We start from the raw sequence: 25,957 nt of genomic DNA on the forward strand, positions 1-25,957 counted from the left end.
CCTAATTCCCCCATCCACACGTTTGAGGTGAATGCAGGAATGCTCCCCACTGTGTCATTGTCTTCTGACAGAGGGGAGACTTCCCCACTGTCAGAATACACAGATCAGCATTGCAGGCTGTAGTCTTCAGTACTGATCAAGCGGCTAAAATCTGACAGAGTGGTTGAACAGATATCAATTGGTAGATCGTCTTCTATTCAACTACAGTAGCCCTAAATTGATTAAAATTCAGCTGCTCCCTGGTGAACTGGCCAAGTTTCAATCCATGTATGGCCAGCTTTTCTGTACTTGATCTAAAAAAAACAAAAAAAAAAAACAATTTGGCTATAGATAAACTCTAAAGGAATCCGATGTAAAGGTAATCATTTACAACAAACAGTTTTGTAATTAGTCATATATTTGAAAATGTGTGATCATCGGAATTCCAGCATTATAGACAGAGACTGATGAATAATGGCTACAGCTGGTTGTTAGGACAGTGTTGGGGTGTGGTATGATTTACCATAATACTGTCTTCTATGAACAGGTCTATAATGCCTCCACACCCATTTCAGAAATGCATTATCATTACAAGACAGACAAAGCCTGGTGTTGTGGAGAAAATGTCGAATGTTTAGTAATGGGACTTTTTTTTTTTTTTTCTCCGAAATGGAATTCCCCCTTCATCTCTACTTTCATTTTCAGTGTAAGAACATTGCCAGCTTCTTATTCTGTATGTAAACACTTGTGCGCTTTAACTCCTTTATGTAACCATTTGCCAAATGTCATACTCTAATTCCTTTTTTTAAACTTCACAAATGGCCTTTCCTAGGGCAAGGTCTCAGATACACCGTAAATACAGCTTAAGCAATAAGTAGATCAAGTGAGATTAAATAGGTTTATACCAGAATAAATATTTCAGGGAGATTCTGTTAAAGGTTTGCTATCATTTCAAATCTTTAATGTTATTCCTCCCCAGTGATTCAGCTTATGTTGTCTCATTCACTGGCTTTCCTAGTTCAGCTTATTGTACGATGACTTTGTCACCATAGGAATGTTGCAAATAATACGCACATATCAGGGTTTTACCAAGAGGGTTTTTTCTGAAAGGGGAATTCCAGATTTCGCTATTGGGTAACCTTCTGCATTATCTGCAGCCTTGGCATCTACACTCATTTGGCTCACCCCAATGTGCCCTTCTCTGTCTGACAGAATAATGTCACTGCCAAGTCATTGAAAGAACGGTTACTTAATGCTATGAGAGATTACATCACACAAATGGTGGCACGCCCACAATCTTGGTTTTACACATTAAAATTTATACAAGTCAAAGAATTCCTAGTGTCCTATGGGTTAGCTAAACTTTCCCCAACATGCCTTAAAAAATGAATGCAAAAATAGGAATTTTGACTTACTTGTAAATTCCTTATCTTGGAGCACAGTACATGGATTATATGCAGGCTACCTTCAGGTGACTGGACACTAGCAAAAATATTGCTAGGGCTTCTCAATGTGCACACTCATATAACCCCATCCATTCTGTGAGAATCCAGTATTTACAGGCAAGTTAAAATTTCTATTATCTTAATTGTAAAGTACAGGACACAGAACTTGTATTCACAGTCCATGGGACATCCCAAAGCAATAAGCTGAGGGGTGGGCAACAAAGCAGCAAACAGAAATGTGAAAGGGCCCACAAAAACAAGGGTGAAGGAACTCAAAACATTCAGATAACAGTTTGAAGCACCTTTCAGCTGAAGCTCACATCATCTGAAGCTTACACATCCACACGGTAAACCTGCAGAACTTGTGGAGAGAAGACCAGTTGGTGGCTTTGCAAATGTGGGATGCAAATACTTGATATTGAAAAACCCAAGAGATACCAGGTAGACCCTGACAGCCCTTGCAATATCCAAGTATTGTAGGGAAATTTCCTTGGCATGACTTGAAGCAGGACAAAGGGAAGAACAATATCCTCATTGAGGTAGAAAGGAAAGATATCCTTTGGTCTTGTCCCCGTGTTATACACGGAAATGTTCTTTACAAGAAAGAGTTGCCAGCTCTACAAACATCTAAACAGATGTAATGGGATATCTCTAATCAGCTCAATCAGGGAGGTCTCTGAGGTACAGGGAGCACCAGGTTGCTGGAGTTCAAGGAATCACCAGGACATCTACTGTGAGTGCCAGAGGATTTCTGGTCCTGGCATCAAATATGTTCAATTTGTTGTTGAACCTGGGGCCCAGGATGTCCACATCCGGTTTCCCCCTCTTTTGACAAAGATTCTGTAAGATGTCAGGGTGCAGAGATCACCCCTCTGATCTAGGCGTGAGGGCTGGAAAGCGGACTTTTCAATGCATTGGGTTGGCAGAAGAGTGAGCATCCTCAAAAGGAACTGCAAAAGTGTATATGGAGGACTCAAATGGTAGGATCTGCTACTGGAACAGCCCAATCTTTCTTAAATTATTTTTCCATAGGATAAATTTCAGCAAAAACCTCAGAAGCAGTGAATATCCTTTCAGGATTAGGCCAATGCCCATGTGATGCACATTTACTTTGTGCATGAATGGGAAAGGTCTTTTTTCATTTTGCTAGCCTCTTACTGCCCATAGATGCTTGTTTTGGCTGTATATTCAGATGCTGCTGAGCAAAGACTAGTACACACAACATCAATCAGTGTATCTACACAGTCGAGAGTATTTGTTGAGAAGCCACAGCTAGTGGCTCATAAAATGCAAGGGTTGAAAAAGCTTCTGCAGCTTCTAATACAGTCTCCATATCCCCATTGTGGTTTTGGCTCCTGGAAACCAAAGGTTCCAAGAGTGCCAAAAGTTTTCCAAAGAATCCAGACACAGTGACAGAGAAATCTTCTGTCAGATAGGCCGCACTGTTCATGCCTGTAAGGGAACTAGAGTCAGAGGAGGGAAGCGGTGTCAAATTAGGACATATACTGGGACAAGGAAACAGCTATCACCCTTGAGTGGTGTTCTGAGTTTTCTACATGCCATTAGCTAAAATGTGTGTTAGTTGGCCAGATCCCCTGTGCCTATGATCTTCCACTGCTAAAGGGATGGGTTCCCTGGTGGGGTACTCATGGAATAGATGTGGAAGGTATGGGGTTTTGCATGCCTGGAATGCAGGAGTCACAATAACTCAGGTGCTTACGGTGCTCCTGTGGCTGCGTCTTTGTTGAAGAAGGCAACAAGTAGGTACAGTATTGTGCCGTGTGCAATAAAGGTAAGTATGGTGGGTGGAAGTGAGACAGCCAGAAGCCATGTCACAACTACATCATCCTCCTGGGACTATGTCCGGATGGGAGGAAAAAAAATCAAAAAAAAAAAATCACCAAATTTAAAAATACGTAAATATTACTTAACGCACAAAAAAAACATTTTTGAGGCAATTACAATACGGTTTAACATAGTAAAGTGAATATCTCCACAATCCTATGTATCTACATTGTTGTGGAGATTTACTAAAACTGGTGCACTCAGAATGTGGGGACTTGATTCATGGTAGCCAATCAGATTCTAACTTCAGCTTGTTCAATTAAGCTTGGACAATCAAACTTGGAAGCTGACTGGTTTCTATGCAGAGCTGAACCAGATTTTGTACTCAACCCCTTGTGCCAAGCGCTGCAGGATGTTCATTAATAGCCAGTAACTGGTGCTAGAATACAGGGAACCCTGTGTTACTTTATTGATGTATCTGGGCCCATTAGGGGTCCAGGAATCACCTGTCACGGTGGACATACCCCTGAAGAGGGTCTTCAAATTCTGGGAATCATAGACGGCCCTGAATCTGTATAGAACCCTGCAGCTAGCTATAAACATTGCACTTGGTGCCTAACACAGAATCCGGCGTTTGAAGCAAACACTGCAGACTGGCTTCACACAGTGGGGTTCAGGCAGGTCCCCCAAGATATACACCGAGAATTACCGATCCAGAAACCGCTAGATAGCCCATAGTAATAAGCAGTCAGTTCTTGATAGAAGTGTCAGGAGATAAAGGAATAATTAAAATAATCATTGGGGTTCGTGGGTTTGTAAGAGCGTGCACTTGGAGCTGCCCTAACAAAGTTTTTGCCAGTGTCCAATCACTACATATAACCCACGGTCTATGAATACAAGCCATACGTCCTGTGTTGTGCGATTAAGACACATTAATATGCAATATTTCATATTTACCGAAATATAAAGATATTAAAAAAAAGAGATAAAATTACAAGAAGTCCAAAATAACATCCTATCCAGGTTTGGCAGATAATGATATAGTGCTAAATTATTGTTTGGTAGAGAAAGTATAACTGTTTATGGACAAATCTGAGCTTGAAAGACCATCGCTCACATCTCTGTGTCTAATCTTTGAGGCAGTGGGAGACTGATTTTATATTATGCTTAGCCCATACTCAGCAGTAATACTTGTAAGAGCTTGCCACACCTTGGATACCTCTAAGCATCATCTTTGGTTATGTGGCCTGCACATAGTGAACACGGTGCATTTTCAGCAAAATACAGCATATGTTGAATTATGAAATAGAACTATCAGTAGTCTCTGGGAGCATGCATTAAGAGTTTTGATGAAGTGGAGTATAGACTGTGGGCAGGAGGCAGAGCGAAACCACATAACTTAGAAGCACTGTGGTATGGCAACAACTGAAAAAGAGAGAGAGAGAGAGCAAGACGAGAGAGAGAGCAAGGTGAGAGAGAGAGACAGCGAGAGAGCAAGACGAGAGAGAGAGAGAGAGCAAGACGAGAGAGAGAGAGAGAGAGTGCAAGACGAGAGAGAGAGAATTGTAGAAGAAGAAAGAAGGTCCTATCAAATTGCCACGTTCTGTTTCTGTGTGCATTTATTTTTGTGTTTTTGTAATCTGTCCAGTACTGTAAAACCTTATTCTTTACCCCTAATAAATGGCCAATTCTGAAGCATTAAACCTTCATAAATCCCAAAAATTACAATCAACATTTACAAAAACTCAGGGCAGTATCATTAGCACAAAGCAATTATCTTAACAAAACGACTGTCCGGAAAGGTACGCTGCACATATCCATACCTCGGCACTGGAATACACTGTTCAGTGGTAGAGTGCCCCAGCTGTCCATCACTACCAGCACCCCATGAGAAGATCTGGCCTTGGGTATTTAGTGCCACGCTATGCGATCGGCCACATGCCACATGGACTATATGCTCACTTGCTAATGCATTCACATGACCTGAGAAAAACACAGTTAGACACAATAACTGATTAAAGAAACATTGTTTCTTTGTAGTCTGAATGTTCAGATATAAAATATACAACATCTCATGCCATTGTGATATATAGGACAGTTTAAATCAGGAGTAAGGGCTGGCTCACACCAGGAGTCGCACAGGAATTCAGTGATGTTCCTCTGCGATTTGCGTGCAGTGCATTTTCAGCCAATTCATTCATTCATTTGGCCTCTACAAGTCTTTAGGTGTTTGAGAATGCCCCATAGGGCTGAGCAATAATACAGAGAATTTAATATAACAGTTGGCGACACTAAATCCCAAAAGTAAACAAGACTAGAACATTTTGGCTGTGTATCAGAGGAACGGAACCAAGCAAGCAAGTACTATTTAACTATCAACTTTTTTCTTCTAACCATTTTTTATAAATAGAGGTGATCATTAACTAAACTAAACCAAAACAGCTTGCTTGTTAGAAAGATTTACCCCATTGAGTTAACCTCTCTGAACATTCATCACTGCATTGACTCCCTTCTTCGTGTTCTAAATTCTCTGCTGTCAGTTTGGCTGACAGTCACAGTAGATGGATGGTGTAGGCACAGACTGTTAATGTGCCCGGTTTAATAAAAATCAGTTTCTATGCATAGCGGGAGCTCTCAGTGCAAAGTGCGTAATTACTGTTACCACTAATGCAATTTCCATTACTCCACACAGACCTAATCTCTTCCTACCTACTAGGGACAAGAGTCCAGCAGCTGGAGTTGGACCATCGTACATTCTAGAAAAGCATAAAGGACCAACATTGGTCAGTAACTTCCACCAAGGTATGCCTCAAATAGCATTGCCCCCACTATAACACTCTTTTTGAAGAGGGTAGTAGGAGGAAGAAGAAAGGGAACCCAGTTTACGCACTCGGCGCGCTCTGCCACTGAGATCTGATGGAGGCAGTGCTTATAATCTGCGTGCTTTCTGTGCCTATTATTTGGGAGTTTTTGGTGGCCATTGTTGAGGGGGAATCAAAATAACTGATACATAGATAGGTTGATGGGTCTCAACCATGTACCTTGAAAACCTTGAGGGTTTAATTTTAAATGGAGCTCTTTCTAACCAATAAATCTCACAACATATTCTAACAAAAGAAAAATTGTAAAGACATTTGAATAAAATACAGATTGTTGAAATTAAATTAATAATAGACAATACCTGGCTCCCTAACATGATGATCATGTCCGAGCTGGCCAGCACTGTTCCCACCACAGCTATAGACTTGACCATCATCTAGCAGGAAGATGGAATGATTTTCCCCACAGGCCACCTGTCTGACACATCTGGCCAGAGAAAAAGTGGAGGCGATGGGCTCTAGTATCAAACTTATGGACCCATGATTTACTCCAAGTTGTCCAAAATCAGAGTGCCCCCAGCATAACATGGCTTGGCCTCTCAGCAAGTCATAAAGCCCTTGTATACCTGGAAAATATAAAATGTTCAAGATAAAAACTGTTATATCAGAACAATATCAGGCAAGAATTTTAAATGGCAAGACAATGCTATTTCAGACTTTTGCTAGCAAGGACCATCTGACCATGTGATTCAAGAGGAATGTCACTTAAGAAATATAGGCCTCATTCACATGGGGCTATTAGCTGCATGCCCTATGCAGGACCATCCTCTACAGCCAACCTCCAGTTCTTGTCTATTGGGACACTTAGCTGCACAGTCACAGCTACCATGTCCCAATATGACATGCAGTTCCCCAAAATCGCCCTTTGTGAGTTTTTTGGAATGGCATGTCATATTAGGACATGGTGGCTGAGATTGTGCAGCCGCGAGTCCCAATAGACAAGAACTGGAGGTTGGCTGTAAAGGATGGTCCTGCATGAGGCATGCAACTAATAGCCTCATGTGAATGAGGCCTATATTGCTTTAGCGCCATTCCTCTTGAGTTACATGATCAGATGGTATTTGGACCCGCACGAACCTATGTCAGATTGGGACCCAGCAGCTGTAAAAGACGGCAATGCACGTGGGCACACAGCTAATCTCCATGAGTGAATGAGGCCTTAAAGTATACAGTATGTAATCCCAACCACTAAAATCTCATATAAGCTTTAAAATATTAATTCAATTTAAAAAGTCATTGCAGCTTGCATTAGAATACCTAGGGATCCTGCCATAAAGGCTCTTGTCCAAGCCCCTTCTGTTATAGGGTGACAACACTCTGTCCTTATCTCTCAAATGACCTCCTTTGTAGCCACCCTATCGAAGGAGCTTTGGGTGAAGACTACAACCTTTTAACTGTGCTTATGAAAAATGTGATTGTTTGCAGCCCATTTTACTGGTTATATGATTATAGAGTTTCTGGATCAAAACAGAAGTGTCTTTCAAGACTACCCATGCAGATATATCATTTAAACCTCTGATAGATTTGTCCATGCATCCATTCATTGAACGGTTCATTTGAGTAGGCAGTAAATACTGCCTTAGAAGAACAAAAGAACAGAGTGACACCTCCTTTATAATTGTATATTGCATGTAATATGTTAATTAATTAGCCAAGGCTTCAAACATATTGGGGGGTGATCACATGTAGAAGAAGCACTACTGGTTACACCTCTTTTTATAGGTGCAGAAAGAAGACAAATACTACATTTCAAAATGATTACACACTACCAGCTTACACCTTTAGTCCAACAGCCTATTATATTCACAGAAAAATTCATTGTAAAAGCTTTATTCAATTGAAGATAGGGTTTTCTCTATGGGGCCGACAGATAAGACCTCCCTAAACCAAAAGTGAAAGAAGGCCTACCACAAACCTGTTTGCAATCTGTTCTTTTGTGTACAGTGTACGCTTCAACTGACTCTGAATTTGAGATTAATAGATCTTTCATCATGCTTGGAAACATCTTAGAGCCAGTATTTGGTCGTTTTCTTTTCCCCTACCAAATTAAAGTAAAAGATCTTTTCGCATTCTAGTGGCACATAATGCAGAAGTGCTGAAGCTCTATCTATTGTCTATCAGGAAGGGCAGAGATTCACCCGTGACAGCTGCAGGTATGTGTTGCCTGCCCTTTGTTCTTGCAGCAGTCTGGAGTTTTTTAAGAAGCATTTAGCCTAACGTAATTCTGTTCCGGCAACAGACGAGAAATTTCCAGAAACAATGTGGATTACAGAGCAGCGTATTCTATGTACCCTTTACTACATACAGTATGGTACATAACTCACAGCAGCTGCCTCACTTAGTCAAGTAAATAGTTCATCTGGGCCAGCTTGGCCCAAGCAAACTATTTAAAGTGCCAAAAACAAGGACTTGAAGTGATATTAAAGGAAATTTTAAAAAAACCAAACATGTCATACTTACTTTCTCTGTGCAATGGTTTTACAGAGTAGCCCCGAACCTCCTCTTCTTTGGTCCCCTGCCTGTGCTCTTGGCCTCTCACTCCTGCCTAGTGCCCCCAGAGCAAGCAGCTTGCTATGGGGGCACCCAAGCAGGCTCGCTCCTGAGCCGCTTCTTTGGATGTCCATTCACACACAGAGCTGTGGCTTGACCTCGTCCAATTTGTCTCTTCACTGGCTCACTGGCTGTAATTGACAGCAGGCTCCTGCTGCTGTCTCAGCCAATGAGGAGGGAGAGTCCCCAGAGAGCTGAGGCTCTTGTGCACATCACTAGATTGTGCTGGAGACCTGGTAAATATTAGGAGGGCTGGGGGCATGCATAGAATGCATGAAGGTAAAAAAACCTTGAGCCTTTATAACCACTTTAAACTGGCTATAGAATCTTCATTTTTTTTTTTTTAATTCAGTGTGATTGTGTGGATGGAGGAATCACCCTTCAGGGACACTGTATTAGGACAGCAAGACTTGCCACTGCCAATATACACTGATCAGCGACTGCAGCTGCTCATCAAGTATTCCCGTATGGAAGAAAAATATATTTGAAATATATTTTTAAAATATTCTTCCCAAATATATTGACATATATTTGAAACACTACAATTTTGGCCATATTCTATATATATATATATATATATATATATATATATATATATATATATATATACATATACATATACACACACACATACATATACATATACATATATGAAAAATATTTGTAATAATATATATTTTTGTAAATGAATTCCAAAAATGTAGATTTGTATTTTTAAAGACATACAGTATATCTGAAAATGTATATTTAAAAATATTTTTCCTATATTATGTAATAAAAACACACACAATGCCAATTTATTTGGGAAGAATATTTTTAAAATATATTTTTCTTCCACGTGGGTTCCAGCATATCCCATCAACAGAAGTTAAACAATCAACTTCTGTGGAGCAGGGATGGCCACACACTGTTTGAAATTCAACCAGTCCCTGCTGAACTGAAAAAATTTTATCAGTGTATATGAACTTACAGTGGAACTTTAGTCTGAAAATTAAGTCCTGATAGACCACTTCAGGCTGGCCTCTATTGCATGATATAACTATGTAAAACATTAAAAATAAGTGCCTATGCTGTTTGAAACCCAGTAATATACTGTCTCCTCCCTGCTCTGCACATGCTCAGTTGCTCTCTATTTTTTCAGCAATGTGCCAAAAATTGGAGCCACTACAGGCCGATCTGCTGACAGCCTAAAGATTTACTGCTGCTCAGGGGCTCAGTGGGCTTCAGCAAAATGCCTCCAGCAAGAAAAAATTAGAAGCAATGCTGGAGGAAATCTACAGCACACAATAATTTTGGTAGCATAATTATTAGTGAAGAATGTATGTTCCTTGCTAAAGAACATTATTTTTTTATCAAGTTGTTGGGGGTACAGATCCACTTTAACTTTTACAGGACCAGAAGGCAGCCGCTTTTGCATGCTTTTTCCACAGAAAGAAAACAGAGTTGTTTTGATAAGACTGCACAAAGTGAGATAGTCGCCCTTTGTTCATGACAGTTGCATAAACAGAACACCTTAATAATAACATACAAGGGGAAGTTGTGTTCGCAGTAATAAAAATGTATGAGGCGATATGTCACTGTGAAGGAAATCCCCAACAAGGAACTTGTTCCAATCACTGGAGCATCTCACCGTATTTGGTGTCAAATCTAAAACTAGGTTGTGGCTGAAGAAGGCAAGAAAAGCTCTGCAGAACACAATGATGTACGCATAGAGGAACACAGGTCAGTTTTCCCCTTGTTTTGTAAAGTGTTTCTGTATATTTTCAACATTAGGTTCATGTATATGCAGATCTCCGCCACTGGAATTCCTAAAACTGAATGGGGTTGATTTACTAATGGGAAACAGACTGTGAGCTCTGCAAGTGCAGCCGCTTCAAAGCTTAGTAAATGAGGCAAAGCTTTATTATGCAAAGAATAAACAATCACATGCAAGAAAAAAAAACAACAAAAAACCCAGCATTTTTGCTTGTACATGATTGGATGATGGAAGTCAGCAGAGCGCCCTCTTATTTACTTAACTCTGGAGCAACTGCACTTGCAAAGTGCACAGTATATTTACCTTTAGTAAATAAACCCCAATGCATGGTGTCATACTCTCATTCCAAAACCAGTATATGCTGTTCTGTCACAACTGCTGTGCTAGTGGTTCAACCCCAACTCCAGGCACAACATATAACAGTGGGGTAAAGTAAACTCACAGCCCCAGAACAACTCTATTTTGCACAATTTAGAAGATAATTCTGTCATAATCTAAACAGCATTGTGTGTTCCCGTGAAAAATGCATCTTCATTCGGCTGTAACCCTCATAAATCTGCCAAATGGTGGGCATGGCATAGCACTGAGACTTGGGGGGGGCTGAGACCTAACATCACACTATGCTACTCCCACCTATACAAATAGTCCATCTCTTTCTCTCCCTGTCTCCGTGTTACTATGTGTCTCTCTAGCAGGGGCAGACTGACCATTTAGAAACTCGGGCACTGCCCGAGGGCCCGGGGTCAGTAGGGGGCCCCATGAGATGCCCCTGGTACCTTTTTCATAGGTTTTTTTGAGTTTGGGCAAGGACACAGGGGCCCCATGATCCCCTATTGCCCGGGGGCCCCATGAGTTGTCAGTCCACCCCTGGTCTCTAGGTTTCTCTATTTGTCTTCCACTCTTTTCATCTCTCTCTCTCTCTCTCTATATATGTCAATATCTCTCTCACTTTCTGCCTCTCTATATGTTTCTGTCTCTCTCCTTCTGTCTCTCTATATGCTCTCTCTTTCTGTCTCTCTCTATGTTTCTCTCTCTGTCTCTCTATATGTTTCTCTCTCTGTCTCTCTCTATGTTTCTGTCTCTCTCTATCTATCTCTCTATATGTTTCTGTCTCTCTCCTTCTGTCTCTCTATATGTTTCTGTCTCTCTCTATGTTTCTCTCTCTGTCTCTCTATATGTTTCTGTCTCTGTCTTGCTCTATGTTTCTCTCTCTCTATATGTTTCTGTCTGTCTCTTTCTGTCTCACTCTATGTTTCTCTGTCTCTCTATATGTTTCTGTCTCTGTCTCTCTCTATATGTTTCTGTCTCTTTCTGTCTTGCTCTATCTCTCTATATGTTTCTGTCTCTGTCTCGCTCTATGTTTCTCTGTCTCTCTATATGTTTCTGTCTCTTTCTGTCTTGCTCTATGTTTCTGTCTCTCTATATGTTTCTGTCTCTCTATATGTTTCTGTCTCTCTATATGTTTCTGTCTCTCTATATGTTTCTGTCTCTTTCTGTCTCGCTCTATGTTTCTCTCTCTGTCTCTCTATGTTTCTGTCTATTTCTGTCTCTGTGTTTCTCTCTCTGTCTCTCTCTATGCTTCTCTCTGTCACTTTATCTCTCTCTCTCTCTCTTTACGTCTTCATGTCTCTCTCTTTAGGTTTGTCTTTGTCTCTTTGAGTCTCTCCCTCTCTCACTTGCTGTCTCTCTCTATTTCTCTCGCTCTCTCTCTCGCTCTATATATATATATATATATATATATATATATATATATGTTTCTCTCTCTGTCTCTATACATTTCTCTCTCTGCCTTGCTTTCTATCTCTCTCTCTCTCTTTCTCTCTCTATGCTTCTCTCTGTCCCTTTAGGTCTCTTTATTTCTGTCTCTCTCTCTTTATGTCTCCACGTCTCTCTCTTTGAGTCTTTCCCTCTCTTTGTCTCTGTTTTTTCTCTCGCTCACTTGCTGTCTCTCTCTCTCTGTTTCTCTCTCTATTTCTGTCTCACTCTCTTTATGTCTCCATGTCTCTCTCTATTTCTGTGTCTCTCTTTAGGTTTGTGTCTCTGTCTCTTTGAGTCTCTCCCTCTTTGTCTCCGTTTCTCTCTCTCTGCCTCTTTGAGTTTCTCCCTCGCTCTGTTTCCATGTTTCTCTTTGTCTGTCTGTCTCTTGGAGTCTCTCCCTCTCTCTGTCCCCATGTCTCTCTTTCTTTAGGTCTCTCTATATCTGCCTCAAAGTCTCTCCCTCTCTCTGTCTGTCTCCATGTCTCTCTTTCTATCTCTCTGTTTCTCTCTAATTGTCTTTCTCTCTGTCCGTCTGAGTCTCTCCCTCTCTCTGTCTCTATGTTGCTCTCTGTCTCTCTCTGTCTTTCTGCCTCTTTCCCTCTCTCCTTCTGTGTCTCTCTGTTTCTCTTTGTCTGTCTCTTCGAGTCTTTCTCTCTGCTTCTGTCTCCATCTCTCTTTCAGCCTCGATCCCAATGTGTCTCTCTCTTTTTCTGCATCTCTCCCTTTAATTTAGTCTTTTTCTGTCTCTCTCGATCTCATTCTGTCTCCCCCTCTGGCTCTCCACAAATCACAAAGCATTAGACCCATCACATCCTGTAACCTGCAGCACACATTCTCTCTCTCCAGGGCAGATGACAGAGGCACATGGAGCAGCCGGGATACACCCCTTTCTCACAGCTGACTGGAAAGGCTGGAGCAAATCTCCTCCCACTGCCTGTCAATCAACACAGAAGGGGAGAGCAGACAGCAAGACATTTCCTGGTGTGGGCTGTACTCTGCTAAGCTCAATGCATTCTACTGCAGATCTTTATTCATCCTACAGATCACATTGTTTTTCATTTTTCAGGTTTACAACGACTTTAAATGCAGGAGGCTGAAGAAGAGGTTGTTTTTTACTCAAATTCTCCTTGCTCCAGTATGGTCCCTGCAACCTCCTCTCTGAGCTTCCTTTGGCTGTGGTTGCATGGTTGCCCCCTCCACTTATAATACAGGGTTAATAGCCTTGCATTGTACATGATTATTATTATTATACAGGATTTATATAGCGCCAACAGTTTGCTCAGCGCTTTCCAATATAACGGGAGACAATACAGCAACAATACAGTTCAATACAAGAGGGAAAGGAGCTTACAATCTAAGAGAGAGGGGCTAGTGGTACAAAAGGTAGTAACTGTGGGGGATGGACTGGTAGGAGGAGTAGAAGATTCCATTATTAGCTGAGGGCAGGATAGGCTTCCCTGAAGAGATAGGTTTTCAGAGATAGCCTAAAAGTGAGCAGAGTAGGCGATAGTCCGATAAATTGGGGTAGAGAGTTCCAGAGGATGGGGGAAGCTCTGGAGAAGTCCTGGAGACAAGCATATGAGGAGGAGACAAGGGAACTAGAGAGCAGGAGGTCGTGCGAGGAGCAGAGAGGATGGTTTGGGTGATATTTGGAGACAAGATTGGTGATGTAATTTGGGGCAGAGTTATTAAAGGCTTTATATGTTATTGTTAATATTTTGAATTTCATTTGTTGGGCAATGGAAAGCCAGTGGAGGGATTGGCAGAGAGGGGTGGCTGATACAGAACGGTTAGTAAGGTGGATGAGTCTGGCAGAAGCATTCATGATAGACTGAAGAGGGGATAGCCTGCGATGAGGTAGGCAAATGAGGAGGGAGTTACAATAGTCAAGGTGAGAGATAACAAGGGCGTGAATAGGTTGCTTAGTAGTTTCTGAGGTTAAGAATGGGCGTATCTTGGAGATGATGACACTGAAGGATCACCCACAGCCCAGAGCTTCCAGGAAAAAAGCCCTGGAGCCAGCCAGGGCAGGGAGTCAGGCAGACAGCCTCTTCTTGTACCCCCCTAGACTTGACAAGCCTTTAACCCTTGCAGTAGTGAGGGGGCTCTGCAAGGGTATTTGCCTAGGGTTGGGCCTTTAGTCCTCATGTACATGGGACGTTTTGCTAACGCTGGTAATGTTAGCTGTGTAAAGTCACATTAAAAACGTGAGTTTTTTAGCATTTTTGCATTCGCGTTCAGCGGTATTTTGCCGTGAGTAGTGGCGTTTTCCCATGTTTGCTTTTTTTGACAAAAAAATTTCTGGTAAAAAGAAAAGTAAAAAAAATGCCAATTTGCAGCGTTTCACCACGTTTTTCAGCGTTAGAGCATTTTTACAGCTAAAAAAAAACTCCTCTAGAAACCCTCTAGTGTTGGGGGTTTTTTGCAGCCAAAAAACGCTGATTACAGTCTGTGTGCATGGACACATAGGATAACATGCTGGGGGGTTTACTGGCTGTAGAAAAAAAATGTCAAAAGCCAAAAACATCAGCTGTAAACACGATCAGTGTGCATGAGGACTAAAGCAGAACTAAACTTTCCTATCCTTTACAGCCAAAAAAGCTGCCACTTTAGCCTCTGTTTGATCTGCCGCTGCCATGGTACTGCACATGTGATCAGCTAATTTCCATCCATTTGATGGCTTTCATTAAGAGCACAAGCAACTGTGCCATTTATCATTCACAGCATGCCCTGAATTATACGATTTTGAGGAAATGTTAAATTGTTGGGTTTAGTTCTGCTGTAGGTTTGAGCAACATTTCCAGCAGCAATGGAGCAAATTCCACTAGTGATTACAGAAGTCAAACGTGGGAATTCTCCTCACTTTGGAGAGACTGTCCCTTGCTGTTGTGTCTCTGAGAAAGGAATAAAAAAAAAATTACCTGATAGGGCACAGACAAAAATGCCAAAAAAAAACAAAAAAAACAAACCAAAAAATGTAAAAAATACACAATTGCACAAAGAACTACAAGTGAAACTCGAAAAATTAGAATATCATGCAAAAGTTCATTTATTTCAGTAATGCAACTTAAAAGATGAAACTAATATATGAGATAGACTCATTACATGCAAAGCAAGATAGTTCAAGCCGTGATTTGTCATAATTGTGATGATTATGGCTTACAGCTCATGAAAACCCCAAATCCACAATCTCAGAAAATTAGAATATTGTGAAAAGGTGCAATATTCTAGGCTCAAAGTGTCCCACTCTAATCAGCTAATTAAGCCATAACACCTGCAAAGGGTTCCTGAGCATTTAAATGGTCTCTCAGTCTGGTTCAGTAGGAATCCCAATCATGGGAAAGACTGCTGACCTGACAGTTGTGCAGAAAACCATCATTGACACCCTCCATAAGGAGAGAAAGCCTCAAAAGGTAATTGCAAAAGAAGTTGGATGTTCCCAAAGTGCTGTATCAAAGCACATTAATAGAAAGTTATGTGGAAGGGAAAAGTGTGAAAGAAAAAGGTGCACAAGCAGCAGGGATGACCACAGCCTGGGGAGGATTGTCAGGAAAAGGCCATTCAAAAGTGCTGGGGACTTTCACAAGGAGTGGACTGAGGCTGGAGTCAGTGCATCAAGAGCCACCACACACAGATGGATCCTGGACATAGGCTACAAATGTCGTATTCCTCTTGTCAAGCCGCTCCTGAGAAACAAACAACATCAGAAGCGTCTTACCTGGGCTAAAGAAAAACAGACCTGGTCTGTTGCTCAGTGGTCCAAAGTCCTCTTTTCTGATGAGAGCAACTTTTGCATCTCATTTGGAAACCAAGGACCCAGAGTATGGAGGAAGAATGGAGAGGCACACACTGCAAGATGCTTGAAGTCCAGTGTAAAGTTTCCACAGTCTGTGGCTATTTGGGGAGCCATGTCATCTGCTGGTGTTGGTCCACTGTGCTTCATTAAGTTCAGGGTCAACGCAGCCGTCTACCAGGAGATTTTGGAGCACTTCATGCTTCCTTCCGCAGACGAGCTTTATGGGGATGCTGACTTCATTTTCCAGCAGGACTTGGCACCTGCCCACACTGCCAAAAGCACCAAACCTGGTTCAATGACCGTGGGATTACTGTGCTTGATTGGCCAGCAAACTCGCCTGGCCTGAACCCCATAGAGAATCTATAGGGCATTGCCAAGAGAAAGATGAGAAACATGAGACCAAACAATGCAGAAGAGCTGAAGGCCACTATTGAAGCATCCTGGTCTTCCATAACACCTCAGCAGTGCCACAGGCTGATAGCTTCCATGCCACGCCACATTGAGGCAGTAATTGCTGCAAAAGGGGCCCAAACCAAGTACTGAGTACATATGCATGCTTATACTTTTCAGAGGTCCAATATTGTTCCATGTACAATCCTTGTTTTATTGGATTGTATGTAATATTCTAATTTTCTGAGATTGTGGATTTGGGGTTTTCATGAGCTGTAAGCCATATCATCACAATTATGACAAATCACGACTTGAACTATCTTGCTTTGCATGTAATGAGTCTATCTCATATATTAGTTTCATCTTTTAAGTTGCATTACTGAAATAAATGAACTTTTGCACGGTATTCTAATTTTTCGAGTTTTACCTGTATTGTGACTTGGGTGGCAGCCCTTGCCGCACATCTAAAAAGCAATCTGCAGCGGAGCACAGTTACAGAGCAATAGAGCACCCATTTTTATTTTGACAGCCGAATTGGGATTTTGTATGTAAATACCACACTGCAACTGTGAGCCAAACATTTGACTCGTGGTTGCAATGTGCCTTCATTTACTTGAATTGGATGCATTTGGTAAAAAAGGGGTATCATTCTTGCCGTAGCATGTGTACAATCCTGAGCGGCTGCATACTATCTTTTAGGAGGGCGGTCAGGAGGTGGTAATCTGCAGTTCAGATGCCTGCTTTTTTTACCCCCAGCCCACCCATGTAGATGATGCTATACAATCCTCAGCCAGGTGATAAGGAACCCTAGGATGACAGTTAAAGATCTGTACAGTGATGTTCATGAAAAACAACCTCAAAGTCAATCACTGTTCTCAAACTCTGCTCCCCGTATCATGGTTTGTTTTCAGACCACCTGGACTACAGGACCATGGGATTAAAACAGAACCATTAGCCAGGGCTAATGAAGATAATGATTTATTGTCCAATGTCAAGCAGGAGGTGGCGGGGGCAACTAAAGAAGCTGTATTGATGAACCAGGCAAAATATGTGTTCACAGGCCTGTCTGTGCAGTGTAGGGGAAATTTATAAACCACAGGACTAACTGAACAGAATAACAAAAAGGCCAAACCATACGCATATATACATAGCAAATCTGTATCTAGCCATTTGCCTGGAGTTCTAATATAAGGGTGGGTCATGCAACATGTTAATGATGTGAAACATAAGAATAAAAAAGTGTCTCAAAGAGAAAAAATTCTGTATTTTTATTTTCCATGTAAAAGCAGTGACCTCAATACCTGTGAAATACTATGATATAATCTGACGTAGGCTGTTCAAGCAAGAAATTCTAAAAATACACATGAATGCACAGTTTTTAGATACACAAATTAGCCTACACCTAAATGCAAGTGTACATGCCTGATGAAGGAGTCCTGCGAGACTCCGAAACGTTGCCTTGCTTTAACTATGAGATCGTTCATTTAAGCTTTTGGACCCATATTGGTGATCCTCAGTGTGCTGGTGACATTCTCCCTTGTTGGTTCAGCACCTACACAAGTTTTTGGATTAGGTTACCCAATCAAATCCATTTGGCAGATGGGTGACCTGCCACACTGTGCCCACTGAGAGGACCTGTCTTCCATAATTTGCATCTTGTGACCTATGGTCAACTTGGCACATAACTCCAGTTTCCTCCCACAAACCAAAGACATGCTGGTAGGTTAAGTGGCTTCTGTCTAATGGCCTTAGTATGTATGCATAGAAGGTAGGGACCTTGGACTGTGAGTTCCTTGATTCACCAATACCAAATGTACAGTATACTTTATTAGGTACACCTGTTCAAATGTTTGGCAACACAAATTGCTTATCAGCCAATCACATGGCAGCAACACAATGCCTTTAGGCATGTAGATGTGGTGAAGATGACTTTCTGAAGTTCAAACTGAGCATCAGAATGTGGATTTAAGTGACTTTGAACGTGGCATGGTTGTTGGTGCCAGATGGGCTGGTCTGAGTATTTAAAAAACTGCTGATCTACTGGGATTTTCACGCATCTCTATGGAAATCGAGCCCCATCAGACCAGGCAACGTGTTTCCAATCTTCTATTGTCCAATTTTGGTGAGCTTGTGCAAATTGTAGCCTCTGTTTCCTGTTCTTAGCTGGCAAGAGTGGCACCTGGTGTGGTCTTCTGCTGCTGTAGCCCATCTGCTTTAAGATTTGATGTGTGGTATGTTCAAAGAAGGTATTCTGCATACCTAGGCTGTAACACATAGTTATCTGAGTTACTGTTGTCTTTCTATCATATTGAACCAGTCTGCACATTCTATTTTGGCCTCTGATATCAACAAGGCATTTTCGTCCACACAACCACCGATCACTGGATATTTTCTCTTTTTCATCCTTTGTAAACCCTAGAGATGATTGTGTGTGAAAATCCCAGATCAGCAGTTTTTGAAATACTCAGATCAGCCCGTCTGGCACCAACAACCATGCCACGTACAAAGTCACTTAAATCCTCTTTCTTCCCCATTCTGAAGCTCGGTTTGAACTTCAGCAGGTCGTCCTTACCACATCTACATGGCTAAATGTATTGAGTTGCTACCATGTGATTGGCTGATTAGCAATTTGTGTTACCAAGTAATTGAACCAGTGTACCTAATAAAGTGACTGGTGAATGTATGTAAAATTCTGCATAAAATTTTAAGTGCTGTAAAAATACCTGTAATATAGGAACAATGTAATACTATATATTTCTTCAGCTCTGAACATTAAGGCATGGTTCACACTGCCGTGACTTGGGATCCAACTTGTGAGACCCCAAGTCGTATGACATGTGAAATCTCATGTTAATCAATGAGAACTATCTTAAATTAGTACTAATGAAATCGCTGCGACTTTAGAAAAGGTTCCTGTACTATTACAAGGCGACTTCTATCCGACTTATGCCCATAGACTTTATTAGAAGTTGCTTCCAAGTCTGATCCTCATCTATATTGATGTGATTTGGATCCTACTTTACAGGAAGATTACCCAGGCATTCCCTGTAACTTGCTTCAAGGTTGCTTCAGTCGCCACGCAAAGTCGCAATGTAAGTTGCGTGACTTTCAGGTCGCAGTACTGTGAACCAAGACTATGGGCTCCTTCTGTTGTAGCAGCAGTGAAGGGAAATGTTTGTATGCAGGCAAAAGCAATGATTTGGTGCCTGCTCAGTGGTCAATCAATCAGTGGCCCTACCACCTGCAAACAGCTCATGTACCCACTGGGCTTTTATCAATTCTATTCCAGATCACAAGAGCAGATATAAAATGATCCCATTTGTTGCCAACAATTAGGTCCGAGAACATTTCCAATAATATACTACTTTAATATATAAATAATGAATATGTAATTATTTGCATATTGTTAACAATAACAGGATAGGGGTTTTTCGTAAGCTGGGGTACACAAGGAAGAAAAGGTAAAGTACATGATGCAGAAATCAGCAACACTAGACCATCATCTCTTCTGCATGCTGACTCTGTAGCTTGTAAATCCCTACACTGCTTGCAATAAGACAGTTGGAAGAGCATGGATGATGTGCAACACACAGTAACCTAGTCTCCTGAAGTCAGATCAAAGGAATCCAAAATCTGATTGGTTGCTTTGGGCACAAGTACTTTTCCTTACAGAATAAGCTGGTACATGATTATTTGTATCAGTGCTGGAATCTCTTGCATCTTTGGCACTAGTCGGGAACATTTTTATTTCACTTTCATGTACAGTATCTCACAGAAGTGAGTACACCCCTCACATTTTTGTAAATATTTTATTAGATCTTTTCATGTGACAACACTGAAGAAATGACACTTTGCTACAATGTAAAGTAGTGAATGTACAGCTTGTATAACAGTGTAAATTTGCTGTCCCCTCAAAATAACTCAACACACAGCCATTAATGTCTAAACCACTGGCAACAAAAGTGAGTACACCCCTAAGTGAAAATGTCCAAATTGGGCTCAATTAGCCATTTTCCCTCCCCGGTGTCATGTGACTCGTTAGTGTTACAAGGTCTCAGGTGTGAATGGGGAACAAGTGTGTTAAATTTGGTGTTATCGCTCTCACTTTCCTCAGTGTTGTCACATGAAAAGATATACTAAAATATTTACAAAAATGTGAGGGGTGTACTCACTTCTGTGAGATACTCTATGTGCTGGCTGCATAGACAAATGATTTAATATCCATAATGTACAGTAGATGATAGGCATTCAATTGACAACACCTCTACCACTGCCTAGGGGTGGAGTTACAAGCTACTTTTGGAAAATGTCACATCATAACCCCCAAGAGAGAATAAGTAGGTACAAACCAGCCAGTACCCACCTAAAATTAAATCAGATCTTGCATGAATATCAACGCGCACCCCCACTGAGCTAGCCTAGCCCATGCATCTGAGATACATACATAGTGCTACACACAGCTTCCACTGCTGTTTACTTTCCGGCAGCCTGATCTTCAGTGTGCTGACTGCATCTGTGCTCTAAAGGCCTGTGATGCGAATGTCTCTTGTCTTGGAAGATAGACCATTCCCTATGGGAAGATATTGTGTAAACGTCACTAGAGGCATCGCCATTATGCTACAGGCTGGCCAAAGGCTGCCAACACGAGCATGTGGTGAGTATGGGAGGGCTAGGCTAGCTTATTAAGAAAGGCAACGGCAAAAATTATAAATGTTTTAAAGAATATGTAAACCCACCATTTCATATTCCTGATATGTGCCTGCTGTACCATGTACTTGGATGAAAAAGTATCCTGTTCTTTTTGTATTGCTTCCTTTGTGTGTAATCCCTGGTGTTCCTGCCAGTTCCTCTGCTTTTCTGTTAAAAAGTGACCACACTAGGCAGGAGAGCACAGCGTGGTCAGTTCTCTAGCTGTGATGGGAACTCAGTGTGCTCTTCTCTAATGATCAACTTGTCCTGACATCCCCCCCACCACACAGACATTCACTGGGAAGACCAGTGTGCTGTGATTTCTCATTCCCCAGCCCTATGAGCAACTTGTGAAGCTGAGGGAAGAGTCTTGTGCTGACAAAACCCCCTGCACAGCCTTTCACTGGGAAGATCTGTGTGTTGTTGTTTTTCTTCCCCCAGCTTTTATGAAGCTCAAAGCATATAGGGTATGAAGGCGCCTTTCAATTATATTTTAGTGATGGTTCATAATCACTTTAATCCCTTCCCGCCTAGTGCATTGTAATTTGACGGTCTGGCAGGAGCTCTATTATCCTGGGAGGATGTCATATAACATCCTCCCAGAATCGGGCCATGCTCCAGCGCAATCTGTCACCCGCTATGTCCACTGGTTACAGCCAATTACAGATCATTGTACTGGCCTGCTGCCGGTACCATGTGATTTCTGTGGCCAATCATAGCAGATCACTTGACAATTGTACACAATGAAAGACTTTGATTTGATTGATGTTTTTCATTGTGTACTAATGTGATGAGCTGTGTGATTGGTCACATTGATCACATGGTAAAGACAGGGACAATCACAGCCCATCTGTACCATGTGATTAGCTGTGGCCAACAGTAAACACTGAACGAACAGTTTTCATTCTGAAAAAAAAATGGTTGCTTATAACTGTAAAATGCACAGTTATAAGCAATCATTGTGTGTTAGACAAAAAAAAGTAGTACAGTGTTACTATGTATTTCTCTGGTCACTGTATGTAAAAAAAAAAAAAAAAAAAAAAAAAAAAAAGAAGAAATCTAATACAAAAGAAAAATATTGAAAAATTTTTATATTTATTTTATTTTTGTTTTTACTACTGTCACCAGTCAGTGTTCCTGATCACTGCCACGCCAGTCACACGATGACACTGTACAGCACTGGTAACAGTATGTAAAAAAGAAAAGTTAAAAATTGTGAAAAACACATTTTTTAAAATTTCCTCATTTTCCAAAAATTGTGACAAAAAGCTACAAGATCAAAAAAACTCACCATACCTCTTACTAAATACCTTAAGACTGTCTATTTTCTAAAAAAAGGTAATTTGGGGGATATCTGTACTGCCCCGACATTTTCGGGTCTCAAGAAATGAGAGGCCATCAGTACATCAGGATTGATCACTAAAGAAATGTAGCAGTATACATTTTGACCTAAATATATGAAGAGCAATTATTTATTTGCAAAATGTTGGAACAGAAATTAAGAAAAATGTGGGGTTTTTGTTCAAAATTTTTGGTCTTTCATTTATTTAAGAAAAAATAAAAAAACAGCGGTGATACCACCAAATGAAAGCTTTATTTGTGCGAAAAAAATGTCATATGGGTACAGTGTTACATGACCGCGCAATTGTCATTCAAAGTGTAACAGAGCTGAAAATTGGTGAGGGCAGGAAGGGGGTGAAAGTGTCTGGTATTGAAGTTATTAAAGCTGTTAGAGAAAACCTGTTGTGATAGAAAAGCAGAGGCTGCTATGGCCGACCACCTTTTTTAATGCTGGTTCCTCAGCTGTCTTTGGTTTCAATAACCAAAAAAACCATTGCATCAACATGACAACCGGGCAACTTGCATTTTTGCAAGGCAAGAAGGTAAATTTCACTAGATCCTATTGGGCAGGGCTTGACAAATTTGATTTGAATCTAGGAGCCAGCTAGAAAAGTTAGGAGCCAAACTTCAGTACTCTGCATTTTCTATAGGTAGCACTTTAACCACCTTCAGCCCGCCATATAGTCCAATGATGGGTGCAAGGTGGTTCTCTCGTTCTGATAGGACATCATATGACGTCCTTCCATTCTCAGCGCGCAGCGATCGGCGGTGCGCTGTGTCCCTCGGACACAGCGGATCACCGATCCATGGAAAGAGCTGAAGATGTCGGCTTTGTCATGTGATCAGCTGTGTCCAATCACAGCTGATCACATGTAAACAGGGAAATGTCAGTTATCGGCATTTCTCTCCTCTCGAGCTGTCATGCTGACAGCTCGAGAGGGGAGGAGAGCCGGTAATCGAGTTCCGCGGAGGGGACATCTACACTGATCATCAGGGCACTGATGATCAGTGTGCCCTGATGATCAGTGTGGCCCCAGAAGTGCCACCTGTCAGTGTCCATCAGTGCCAGCCGTCAGTGCTGAACAGTGCCACGTGCCAGTGCCCATCAGTGCCACATCAATGCCACATATCAGTGCCTACCAGTGCACATCAATGGCACATATCAGTGCCCATCTGAGCTGCCTTTCAGTGTCACCCATCGGTGCCAGTCAGTGCCACCTATCAGTGCTGCAAATCAGTGCCGCCTATCAGTGCCATATATCAGTGCTGCCTTTCAGTGCTCATCAGTGATGCCTGTCAATGCCCATCAGTGCCACCTACCAGTGCCTCATCAGTGCATTTTATCAGTGGCCATCACTACAGCCTCATTAGCGCACATCAGTGAAGGAGAAAAATCACTTATTTACAAAATTTTATAACAAAAACTAAGAAAAAACTTTTTTTTTTTCAAAATTTTCAGTGGTTTTTGGTTTAAGAAAAAATAAAAAACCCAGAGGTGATTAAATACCACCAAAATAAAGCTCTGTTACAAAAAAATGATAAAAAGTTCATATGGGTACAGTGTTGCATGACCGCGCAATTGTCATTCAAAGTGTGACAGCGCTGAGAGCTGGAAATTGGCCTGGGCAGGAAGGGGGTATAAGTGTCCTGTAGGCTAGTGGTTAAAATCCCCTTATAGGCCATCAGTCTAACGTTACAGAGGAGGTCTGGTGCTAGAGTTATTGCTCTCATTCTGGAGTGCATAGCGGTATGTAACGTGTGTATCGCAATCAACATTTTCATGCACAGGTGCCCCAATGTGCGTGTTTACATTTGTATGTGCGTATATGTGGGGGTGGGGGTTCTATATGTTATGGGGGGGGGGGGGAATTGAATGTGCTTGGGTGTAACTCATTTTCTTTTTTTGGGGGGGTGGCAGGTTCTCTTTAATGAGATATGCAAGGTCTAAAAGAGGTGCAGGTGCGTTGGGGTGCCATTCAGAATGAATGACACTACATCACACCAGTGCAAGCAATACGCATTGCCGTGCTGTACTGCAATAACATGGTGTGAATGAATGGGCTCTTGTGCCCGCGCAAAATCGCGGCCCACATGACCGAACAGATGTGAACCAGGGCTTACAGTGAGGCTGCCCGTGCATTGTGTTAAATGTTGCATTGGTTAAAATGTTTGTTTAGGTCCAAGGAAAGAAGAAAAGCAGTTTTACTTACCTGATCCTCCACTCCCTCAGGCTCCTATGTGCTGCTAGACCGGTCTCCGTAGACTCTTCTTCCCTGCACTCCGGCAGTGGCAGCTCCTCTGTCATTACCAAGCCTAGTGCAGAGCCCATAGTCCTACACTGGACGCAGGGACGCTGAGGAACAGTCCACCACCAGAGCAAAGGGGAGCTTTTTCCTGATTTTCCCATCCCTTAGATCTAAACAAACATTTAACCTTTGCAGAACAGGGGCAGCCCCACTGCCCCTAGAATTGAGCTTTGACCTATTTTACCTAGAATTGGACTTTGAACTACTTTCTGTATAAGGCTGACCATACACTATACAAACTGATGGTACAATTTCTAGCTGATCTGCCAACGACTATGAATGTCAGGAGCCTGGCTGATTTGATATCGTTTGAAGAGAATGTTTAGGTGTGTCCTCATAATACACAGTCTTTGGTAAAGATTGTACATTCAGTTTGTATGTATATGACCAGCTTAAAATGTCATTAAACCCACATCATAAAATGCTGAATTACATTCTGTTCATGCTGACTTAGTCACCAAGGGATTTATTTTCTGTATTCTGCAAAAAAACAGATTGATCCTCCTGTTTTCTATCCCTCCCTCCCTTCAGTCCATGTCCCCACTGCAGCTGGAGGGTCTGCAGAGCAGCTGTTGGCAGCTCTGCACAAGCTCAGTTTTCAGTGAGTTTCTATGCTGAGCATTTCCTCCATGATCACTTCTCAGTAGCCCATGTCAGTACAGAGTTACACATGTGGACATATACACAGTAGTAAATGACACTCCCCTCCCTTCCTCCCTCCTCCATGCCCACTAACCAGCTAAACACAGTGGGGGCAAGATATTACATCTTGATTGATGGAGACTTCACCTCCCACTAATTCTAAGCACATATACACAATAGACACAGGCTGGAGGGGTGTGACACAGCTTGTGATTGGCAAAAATCCTCTCACACCATTTTATTGCCATAAATATTTGATTTCAAATATACATTTGTATGAAATGTAAAACAGTTTATTGATATTATTTATTTTTACTCTGTATCCCAACGGGTGTTTTTTGTTTTTTTTTTAAACATGTGACCAGTAGCAGAGGACTAGAAGCACCTTCTGCTTATGTTTCTCTGCAGACAGGATTGGGAAGATCTAGGTCATTAAGGCTTGGTTAACACCTGAGCGGGTGGTGCCGCTGCGGATCCGGACAAAAATCCGTGCAGCCGCACCACCCGCACAGAGAAATGCAGACCCGTGGGCGGGTGCCATTAATTCTAATAGCATGCCGCCAGCAGTGGAAATCGCAACCATACTGGGATCCGAGGTTCCCGTGTGGGCTGTGTTTTCCGAAGAAGTGCAGGGACTTCTT

The 25,957-nt window shown here is 41.7% G+C and overlaps 1 protein-coding gene across 2 annotated transcripts in view; it reads right to left on the reverse strand.

Moving 5' to 3' along the window:
* The window catches only part of HERC3 (HECT and RLD domain containing E3 ubiquitin protein ligase 3), a 112,303-nt gene that overhangs the window by 77,560 nt on the left and 8,786 nt on the right, over window positions 1–25,957 (reverse strand). For both annotated transcript variants that reach the window (XM_089652318.1, XM_089652317.1), the window contains exons 2-3: window positions 6,391–6,654; window positions 5,033–5,192 (exon numbers count right to left, since the gene is read on the reverse strand). In XM_089652318.1, coding sequence (XP_089508444.1) covers window positions 5,033–5,192; window positions 6,391–6,616 — 386 coding nt within the window. In that variant the 5' untranslated portion in view covers window positions 6,617–6,654. The remainder of the gene's footprint in view (window positions 1–5,032; window positions 5,193–6,390; window positions 6,655–25,957) is intronic.

This window comes from Staurois parvus, unplaced genomic scaffold (genome assembly GCF_062004578.1).
Source record: "Staurois parvus isolate SC_StPar_1 unplaced genomic scaffold, SC_StPar_1.0 ptg000679l, whole genome shotgun sequence".
In the NCBI taxonomy this organism is placed as follows: Eukaryota; Metazoa; Chordata; class Amphibia; order Anura; family Ranidae; genus Staurois; species Staurois parvus.